The 10,203-nt window shown below is 59.5% G+C and overlaps 1 protein-coding gene across 3 annotated transcripts in view; it reads right to left on the bottom strand.

Moving 5' to 3' along the window:
• The window catches only part of GRK3 (G protein-coupled receptor kinase 3), a 31,976-nt gene extending 26,103 nt beyond the window's left edge, over positions 1 to 5,873 (bottom strand). Inside the window, exons 1-2 of one of the 3 annotated variants that reach the window (XM_088135052.1) lie at positions 5,613 to 5,873; positions 337 to 413 (exon numbers count right to left, since the gene is read on the bottom strand). In XM_088135052.1, coding sequence (XP_087991178.1) covers positions 337 to 413; positions 5,613 to 5,725 — 190 coding nt within the window. In that variant the 5' untranslated portion in view covers positions 5,726 to 5,873. Of the gene's footprint in view, positions 1 to 336; positions 414 to 589; positions 774 to 1,573; positions 1,695 to 5,612 lie in introns of those variants that run through there. The other 2 variants (XM_025169141.2, XM_025169140.2) reach the window with 2 other exon arrangements.
• Between the last annotated feature and the right edge of the window lie 4,330 nt (positions 5,874 to 10,203).

The following is a 10,203-nucleotide window of genomic DNA, read 5'->3' on the forward strand; positions in this document are numbered from 1 at the left end:
CCACAAAGGGGTCCCAGAGAAGGAGCAGAGGGCGTCTCCTTGACTCCATGAGGCCTCCAGACTGTGGGAGCTCGAACAGCCCTTCGTCCTGCGGGGCTCCTGGAAGATGCGTTCGCATTTCCAGGAGAGCCATGTGCCACCCAGAAGACGTGGTGTCCAAGGGCCACAGCTGCCCGGGGCTTTGCAGGCTGGACCAAGCGGGGTATTGCCCTAAAGCAGAAGCACCAGCTCTTCTCGCCCAGCCTGTCCTTCCCCCACACAAACCGGTCTTCTCCGTTAAGAGCCCTCCCACGCTCAGGCACGGCATCGTGGGCCCCACGCTCACCCGAGACTTACCAATCTTCTGGTTGAAAACCTTGTTAAAGGTCAGCTCCCCCCTCTCCTCCAAATACTTCTGCATCACGCTGCGGATGCTGAAAGAAAAAGAAGAGCAAGTAGGTTACTCCTGGCAATCTCTGGCTCTGACTCTGAGGAAATCAGGTGGATGAACCCCTCACGAGCGCTAAGGGAACGCGGGCAGGCCGGCAGTGCCGCGGGACAGCCCCACCCAGGTTCTCGCTTGCGCACTGAGCCATCCCGTGGGAGTCACCTTGCCCGGAGCCGCTCTGTGTGCGCGCGTGATTAAGAGGGTCCCGTCACGTCCTGACCCAATCAAAAGAACAAGACTCAGGGCATGCAGAAAAAACAACAAACCCTAAAAATTATGCTGCAGAACAGCCAGCTTAGCCAAGAGACAGAAAACGCCTGATCGGAGGCAAAGGAGGCTTGCTTTCGTCCAGCTCAAAGTCTCTTTCCGCCTGCTGGAGCGAAGCCGGTCGACGGTGGCTGCCCAGTTCAGCCCGGCTCGAAGGCTGCGGAAGGCGGAAGCACCGACGTTCCTCCCATTGTACCTCTCCACTCTCGGGGGGGGGGGCAAATCACCTTCAGCTGCCTGGCCAGCCCTGGGGCTCCTCTGCATCGCCCAACCCACTTCCCTGCACCCACCCGCTTCTCGCGGCGCCTCTGCTCGCATGGCACAAGATGGATGGCTCGGGGACCAAGTCGTCAGCTTACCTCGAGCATTACGTTAGCCAAGAGGGATGTGGGAAGTCAAGAAGTGTGCCGTGATGTTCCGGCTTCCCATTAACCGAACTGACTTCTGGTGCCCCGCTGTTTTTCAATTATAAGCAAGCGAGGGCAGAGGAAAGCAAGCACAGCTCGCGACTGTCTGATGGAGTGCCTCCCCCACCTCAACAGGATACCAAATTCAACAGGCGGGTGGAGGAGGAAGACTGTAAGCGAAGACCCCGAGAGGGGCTCCGCCCTGCAGGGTGCACAAGGATACCGTTCCTCCAAAAACTCCAAATCCACAGCACGTTTCATCGCCGTATTTCTTCCCCACTGGGGACTATGTGACTGGAATAGTCAGTCCTCAGACAGCTACGAAGCTGAGCAGCAGATTTGGGGAGGGGGAGAAAAGGCCACGCAGGACACCAGCGAAAACCACACGTCGGACTGAAGACTAATAAACCACACGATCTACGGGTCCTTTCAGCGGCCTTTTTTCGGATCAGAGCCTGTCAGCAACACTCACCAACTAAACCATTTATCACAGCTTATTTCTCAAGACATCTGGGGCTGGATGGTACAATGCCTCCACCACGGCAAACAAGACATCTGTGGGAACAGGAGACGTTAGGCAAGGCGCATTTCAGCTCAGCACAACGCGGGTGGGGAGCAAACATCATCCAGTTCGACCAGCGCTGCAAAAGTGGTCTAGCAAATTTGCAACTCAGGCTGCCTGCGAAGCACTGGGCCACATCTTGGCTAACCTAAAACACACTCCAGAAACAGAGTGGCTTCTTCTGAACAGCAGAAGGAGGTGCCATTTGCACGTCCGTATAACCGCGCATCATGCCAGCCCTGGCATTTCCCCAGGGAAGGTCCTTTCACGCTCTCCCGTAGGATAATTACTCAGTCTCACTGAGTTCTTATTCTGAACGGGGAAAGGAGAAGTAGCTGAGAGCGTTTGCCAGAGATTTTTGGAAACGGGGAAGAAGCCAGGGAGGGAGACCATTTTCCCCCTTCGTAGTCTCCGGGCGAGCCCTGCTGCTCCAACGCAACCGTCGTGGCCCCCAACACAAACACCTCCAGTTACAGACTGCGTGGATTTCTTTCAGAGGTTCGCTTTCATTCACCACCGATGAACATCCCCCTTTCTCAGCTTGTAACTATAAACATTTTCCTCTAAGCCGTCCCTTTGTCAACAAGTTGCATTAGGGATGAAGACAGGATGCCTGAGAAATGAAGTCAATTAACGCTCCCATCCTGCATCATTAAGCCTGCAAGAGCCAAGCAGAAGCACCCGTGTGCCCCAGACGTGCCCAGGGGACGCCTAAGTGGGCTGCTTCACTCCCCCTCCCCCTGCGCGGCACCAGCCATCCCCCCAACGCATCTCTCGGGGAGCTGAAAGAAGCCAATTCAGAGCAGAAATTTCAGTCCACACCACCCAAACCCATCCTGGCCCCCGGGGTGCTCCCCAGATCCGAAGCGAAGCAGAAGAGGGCCTCCTTCCCGTCACCTGCTGCTGGGCCTTTCCACTGGGGACCAGTTGCTGCAAGGGACAAGCTACGCGGTTGACCCCAACCCAGCCGCTGCTGCTCCCGGACAAGCGAGGGATTCTCCAGGGCTACGGACCCCTCCTTTCGTGTCAGGGGTTGATTTGAGGAAAGGGCCCTCACATTCCTATTACGCAGTTAAGTCATTTCGATTTATTTAGGATAGGAAAACAGGGCGGGCAGCAGCTGCAGCGAACAAAGCGAAGGCACTTGGCCGTATTTCTTCGCAGGAGGCAACGTCGACGGAGGCTTGTGGCCAGACGCCGGTTCCACACTCAGAGAAGCAGGCACCAAATTTACAGCCCAGAGTTCCTTTTAAAAAATAAGGTGATGGTAAAGCACAGCCCAGAAGCCTGGAGGCCCTCAGGTTGCCCTTTCCACCGTCAAGGTGCTTGCTCGGTATTCATGAAAAGGGGCAGAGGGAGGGGACAGTCCCGCCCCCGACAGTCTCTCCCAGGTCCTGCGCCCGCATTCCAGGTGCCTCCTGTGTCTCTTCCCTAATCCTTTTAACACAAATTTGGCAAGCGGGTTCTATACAGGTAGGCGCGGAACTGCCACCCAAAGCAGCACAGAAAGATGAAAGCAGGAGAAGGAGCAGAGGCCCAGCGGGCACGGTGCTGTGGGGCAGAGGGACAAGCGGCCCCAGTCCTCCTGTGCATGCCCCACTAAGCCGCCAACGGGCACGCCCTCCCTTCAACAAGGCAGCGTGCTTGGCAGGCGTCAAGGCCCGCAGGACGCCAAAAACTCATTCTGAACATTGGACAGGGCAAATATTAAACCAGAGGTCCCGCAGGGTCTAAGCCACATGCTTTCACCTGCCACTCAACTTATCTCTTTCTGAAGGCCTGGAGACCTCCAGCCATTTCCCGAGGCAAGGGCTGCTGTAACTTAATTAGTTACCTCCTCTTGCTTCCTTGATTCTGAGAAACGGCACCCCTTGTCTCCCTGGCCCAAGCTAACCCACCTGCCCAGGCTGCTTTGGCTGAGCCTGGCCACTGGAAGCCCCCCGAGACACACCTCTGGGCCAGGACTCCTCTCCCTGCCGCTTCGCACGTCCTGCAGGCCCCAGGAGGCATCAGAGCCAGGGAAGGTGTCTTATCCAAAACGAAAGCCACGGAAACAGTTCTGGCACTGAAGGGCTGGCCAGGGGAGCGCTTTCTCCCAGCACCCAGCCTCGACCCACTCCTCCAAGCGCTCTCCGGCAGGAAACCGAGGAAGGTGCTGCAGAACCATTCAACTCTCCGGTTGGCACCAGGATCACCATCCTTGTGCAGAAGCCGCACGGGAAGGGAGGGAGCCGTTCCTTCCCTGTCCAAGACCGCACCAGCGAGCCCCCTCCCTCTGACCTCCTCTTGGGGTTCACCAGCCCTGAACCAAGTGGGGCGGAGCAGTGACATGCAACTGCACCGTTAAGAGGTCATCTGGCCCTACGCCAGCTGCAGAGGCAGGCCGTGAGTCACTCAGGACCCTTGTCCAACGTGGACCAAGGCACGGTCCAGCACACATGGCCGGGAGGGGAAGCCTCCGATCGCCTACCCAGAAAAGCAAAGTTTCCCGCCTCCAGCTATTTCAGCTACAGGTCTCCAGGTCTTTGCTCCTACTAACTTGGAAACAAAACGCGAAGGCCGTTCCCAGCACGGAGCCAAAACGAAGCCTCGCTGCGCCCTGTCTGGCGGCGGCAGCAGAGGTGGGCAGCGGAGTGCAGCAAGAAGAGCCAGGAAGGTCGGTCAGGAAGTGCCACGGACAACGTTCTCCGAGGGTGCCGAGATAACAGAGCAAGGGGGCCAGGACGGAAGCCTCAGCCTCAGTGGGGCACCCTGCTTAGAGACTTCTCTGGGAAGTGGGGACTGCCTGGGGGGAGCACGTCCCTTGTAATCCTTCACGGTGTCGGTTTGGCCCAGAACGCAGGATGGATCTCATAAGCCGCGAATCCAGGGACAGGATCGCACCCTCGAGGCCCGACAGAAGACGATCCTACCTCTGAGAGCTGAGGGGGGCCAGTTGCAGAAATGGAGAACTCCAAAGGCCCCGGCCATAACCAGCACTGACACGCAGCGCAAGGATCCGTTGGGCCAGCCGTTACTGTTTATAAGCCATAAATTATGGCTTAGTGTGATGGATGAACCTGGCCAACCGTGACTTAGGGCTGGAGGTCAACCCCGCCCCCGGCAGTCATGGAGAGGCCATCCCAGGACAAACGAAGGGCCCGGGAGGAGGAGAGGGAGGCCCTGGCCAGCCAGGGACCTCCAAGTGGGATGGCCAGTGGGGGAGGGACCCCCAGCATTCAGGTGGATCCCTCCACGTTTGTCCATGCCCCAGGAGGAGGAACAGAGGGCCTGTGGTCAAGTTGACCCCCCAGAATGAAACGTTGGGTGTTCTTCATTCCGGATATTGGCAACGGCATCCCAAGGACCCACACCCCACCTTTATGCAAAAGAACATACGGATGCTGGAAGCAGAAGCTGGCCCTGGAACGGCTTAGGAGGACTGGGGGGGAGCAGTGCCATACGGAGACACGTATGGCACACGCACCCCACGGGACCTCCCTTCCTTCCAGCCCCTTTCGGGCAATGGTCGAGGAATGGGGGGGAGGAGGCAGTTGCTTTTCCGGGGGGGCTGCAGCCCAAGAAGCCTTACAGGCCTCTGGGGGGGCCGGTCCTGGGGTGGGGGCAAGCACAAGGAGGGGCAGATTATCAAACTGGTGGCACAATGTCCACCTGGGGATTGTGCCCTTTCGGTCCTTATTGGGGGCTGAGCGCAGGGTCACTGGGATGGGGGAAAGGAGGCTGCTGCTGCGACTTGGGGAGGGGGCTGTCCAGGAGGGAGCCTCCCCCTCTCCTCTGGGCCCTAGAAGGGGGGCAAGAGGGGAGGCTGCTGGAGGAAGCAGAGGTGGGGTCAGCAAAGGGTCGCTGGCAGGGAGTCCCCGCCGGGAGCTGCTGGCACCGGCCTCGGGGCCTGGCCTGACCCTCGCCTGGGACCCCGGAGCCCGGGCCGGGCCGGGCCGGGCCGCCTCACCTGGGCTCCGGGAGGGCGATCTTCTTGCTGGCCCGGGCCGCCGGGGAGCTCCTGCTCTTCTCCATGGCCATGAGGTAGCTGACGTCCGCCAACACCGCCTCCAGGTCTGCCATCTTGGCGGTGCCCGCAGGCCGAGGGGCCAGGCAGGCAGGCCCTGCCCGCCCCCCCGGGCGTCTGGCTGCGCCCTCGCCGCCCGCCGGCCCGGCTACCCCGCGCCCCGAGCGGCCCCCATCCTGGGCTGCCGAGCCCCCGCCCGCGTCTGGGGCGCCCGCTCAGAGGGGCATCGCCTGCCCCCGCCGCCCTCTGCCGGGGGCCCCGGCGCTCCCGCGGCGCCCGGCTCCGGGGCGGCGCAGGCGGGGACGGCGGCCGCGGAGGGGAGCCAAGCGGCGGGCGGCGCGGCGGGCGGCGGGGCGGGCGGCGGCTCTAGGCGGCGGGGCTGCGGGGGGCTGCGCGCCGCCGCCGCGGCCCGAGCATCGCTCCTCCGGCGCAACCGCCCGGCGCAGCGGCTCCTCAGCACGCGGCTGGACTGGCCGGTGGCGCGCTCGGCTGGCGGCTGGCGGCTCGCGACCCCCACCCGCCCGGCCGCCCGGCGCACTTCCTCTCCTGGCCCGGGAGGAGGAGGAGGAGGCGGCGGCGGCGGCGGCGGCGGCGTCCTTGGAGCTGCGGCGCTGGGTTGCGTCTCCGCGGCGGGGCGAGGCGAGGCGGAGCGAAGGGTGGGCTGGGCCGGACCGGGCACCGGGTGCGGGAAGCGAGCGGCGAGCTGCCCCGCCCCGCCCCTCGCCCGGCCAGCCCTTGCCGAGGAGCGCCCGCCGCGCGAGGAAGCCCCCCGGAGCACCTGCTGCCTCCCGGCGCGGCCGGCTGTGGACCAGGAGCCGGGGCGGGTGCGCCGCGCCAGGGGCCGGGGGGAGCGCCGGAGCGGGGCCCCCAGGGGTGGAGGGAGGCTGGAGGGCGAAGCAGCCCCCCGTAAGGAGCGGGCGCGCGACCCACGCGCTGCCGCTGCTGTGCTGCTGCTGCTGCTGCTGCTGCGCCCATCCTCTGGCAGAAGCGGCGGAGGGCCCCGGGGCCACGAGCTTTCCCTCGGCCAAGCCCAGCGCCCCCTCGACAGGCGAGGGCGGCCCCCTTTCAGCGCCGGGGGGCCTATTCAGCGGGCCGCGCAGCCTCCCCGGCCGGCTTCCTCCCTCTGCGCTTTCACCAAAGCACCGGGAAAAGCGCGTCGAACAGAAGCGCCACCGGGCGCGGCGCCGGGGCCACCCTGCGCGGGAGCCCACCGAGAGATGTCCCAAGCCTGAACCCCTGGCCGGGAGTCCCACCGGCGCCCCGAGAGCGCGGCTGGCTCGATTGAAACAATGCAGAAAAGGCCGGAGCGGTTGGTTACCTGCACTGTAATTCACTGAACTAACTCGCTTCCTCCGTTCACACAACCCACCGAACCCAACACATTTAGACAAGTTGGCTTGGCTAAGGCAGCACCTTCCCCCAAGAGAGAGGCCTTCACTCCCTTCACAGAGACATCCAAAAAGAAAGATGCTCTTGGGAGTATGCAATATATGCAGATTTAAGCATTGCAGCTAATTGGATTAATTAAGATTTATTTAATTCAGCGATGGCCTTCATGTTAATCATTGTGTGGTTGTCAAAGTAACTAAACGGTACACAAAAACATTTTTCAGATGGTTTTCTTTTTGAAGTAGATTTGGTTTGTGTTACTCACATGTTTGGTGCATTTAAAATAATTTAATTTAGAAGGAACAAAATTATGCTATGAACATGACTCAGGTAGGAGAGAGAGGTTAAAAAAGACTGACAGTGATTTTCCTTGTTTCTGGTTTCAAGTTAGTAAATTTGAAAATAATTGAATAAACAATGAGCATGTTCTAATTTGCATCCATTTTATTGTGTGGAAGAAAAAATTGCATCATGGTTTCAACAGCTGGAGGGCATTTTTTGGCAGCAGAGAAGCTCTTTCACTGTAACGCAGTTGGGACAAGGGCAACCTTACAGGCGACGGGAAAATTCTCTTAAATTAAGCTAGGGTTTAGTTTTGTCATGCTATCGCTTGCTTTGTCAACTATTTTTTCTAAACGTTAAATATCAGATAATTGTTGGAAAATTTAACTTTGGCTAGGTTTATTACTATTATTATTACCTACAAAACTTTTCATTAAATTGAAACAACACCCTGAAAACCTGCTTTCTTTTCCACGAGTTGCAGCGCCAGCGCAGAAAGCCAAGCTGCCTGCTGGGCCCTTTCTCCCCCACAACTGGAGAGCATTAGAAACCATGACAGGTTTGCACAAGGTTCAGAGCGGCCTCGGTGCTCCATCACTGACGATTGTCCCTCGCTTGCCCCGGGAGCTGGGGAAATCACTCTCGAATTCCACATCAGTACTGCCCAGGGTTTAGAACTGTGCGTGGAGGCCGAGGGATCGTGAAGATCACCTAGCTGACCCCCTGCCTAGTGAGGGCACCCATAGCAGATGGCCGTCCGACCTCTGTCAGCCAGGGCGGCTCCTTCAGGACAGATTGAACTGGATTCCATCAACAAACCAGGCCGAATTCTTGGCTACCTGAAGCTCCCAAACCATCATTTGGGGCAGCCCGCTTACACCACCACTGAAACACTAACTAGCCCCATTGTAGCCCAGGCGGATAGGAATGTGTCCTGCCTTTCTGGTTCTGTGTGCTGTTTGAGCCCCGAGAACTGAGTAAACCCTGCTTCGGTGGTTCACCAATAAATGTAATGCGTGAGCCCACCCGAGAAAGGTCACAGCCACCGACTAAGGGAAGCTGATGCTCCCTGGCCCTGCAAGTGCAGCGGCCCCACCCCAGATGGCCAGCCCTGGGCAGCAGAGCCAGCCGGCCTCTCTCCGGCCAAGCAGCCCCTGTGGGTGACCAGTCAGCCCTCACTGAAGAGGCTGGGAGTCCCCGACCAGCACACAGAAGCCAGCGGGCCCCGGGTGTCACCCTCCGCCAAGGCAGGCCTCCCTTTGGGAGTGACCTCAGCACAAGCAGCAGATGGACTCTGTTCCTCCAGAGCGTACAATTTCAGTTCCTATCAAAGACTCGCATCCGATTTAGCCAAATATTCGGATTCTACGTTGCGGTTTGCAGGTGGGCATGCTCCCTCCCTGATCTCAGTCCCGCATCCGTGGATGAGCAATGGCTGCAAAGAGTTTTTAAGAAAACGATGCCAAGCAATCGTCCTTTACAGAAACGTGTTTTGCAACGAGAGAAACATCCGTAACCGATCTCATTTGCAAAACAGCCGGAGTACCGTCCAATTAGGAATTTAAAAAGCTACAAAGCGGCAGCCCATTAGCAGCACCGCTGCCGCCACTGCCGCCATAATAGCTTGGCTTCGTGCAGATGTTCTTTTCCCTAAAAAAATGAATGAGTCAGAAGGAGATTGCTGGGAGTCACAGGAAGGGCTGCCACGGGGGATCACGTCTGTGCTTGTTCCAGATCCCCTCGCCACGGAGGGTTTTCTTGACACAGAGCACGACCCTCTCTGCAGATGCAAACGCTCCGTTTCTGGGAGCAGCGGATGCTGGAGGCCTTGAAGTGCTGGTGCTCCTGTCAAAATCCAGCAGCCTCCTTCTGCTGAGGCAAGACGGGGGGGGGGGGACACGACTACGTCTCATGGCTGCCTTTGTTCCCCCTTCGCGCTGCCGCCGCTGCCACCACCACCACATCCCTCCAGCAGCGTTGGCCTATGACTCCCAGCATTCTCTGCTGGCAGGATCTCTGGCAATTCCAGCAGTTGTAGCCTGGCACAGCTGGAGGGCCCCAGAGTGAGGGAAGCAGAGGCATCCAGTGCGCAGATTCAAAAGCTCCAGAGGTTCTCCTTGGATTCAGGAGAGGCCTACTGCCAGCGCCAGCGCCAGCACCAGCGCCACCTTCATAGACGCCATCAGAAGCGGGAAAAAACTCCCGTCACAGCAATCGAACTGCCAGGCTGCCTTGCCTGCCCACGTGGGCACCGAGGCAGCTGCAGGGCTCCCACCCTCTCAGGGAAATTATAGGGAACCTGCAGCTCACAGCTCTCTCGCCACATATCCCCGCCCAGGACAGATGGGTGGCCATGCGCAGGGGAGGTACGTGGCAGCTCCAGAGCGAACGGAGCAGAGGATGGCAAGAGAGGGCGGCCAAGGTTCCCGGGGTCTGAGCAGCCTTGCCTGGGAGAGGGGCCCACCCTCCAGCCCCACCCGTATTCATACGCCTGCCCAAACGTGCCTCCCCAATTACGTTCTTTGGGTGCCTTGGAGCCAAAGGAAAAAGGGTGCCAGATGTGCCGGGTCTCCACAGCTACTTCTGTAGCCTTGCAAGCCTTTCAAAGGAATGGCACCTCCTCGTCTGCTGCTGCTGCTGCTGCTGCTGCTGCTGCTGCTTTTCTTCCTCCTCCCAAAGATCAACTTCTGCGTGTTTTGTCTTCCGTCTGCCATTGGCCAGGCTCCGTTCCTGACAAGGACAAGTGACGCCCGTGAGAGTCCCCACGTGCTTTGCCACTGGGAACATCTTGGGACTCTCCCCTCGGCCCATCTCTGGAGACCTTTTCCAGATCTCCCCTCCTCTCCCTGTGCCCCCCTAGCTT

The sequence above is a fragment of the Python bivittatus genome, unplaced genomic scaffold (genome assembly GCF_059951505.1).
Source record: "Python bivittatus isolate LINGU-HERP-01145 unplaced genomic scaffold, Pbiv_v1 ctg000100_np1212, whole genome shotgun sequence".
Lineage (NCBI taxonomy): Eukaryota > Metazoa > Chordata > Lepidosauria > Squamata > Pythonidae > Python > Python bivittatus.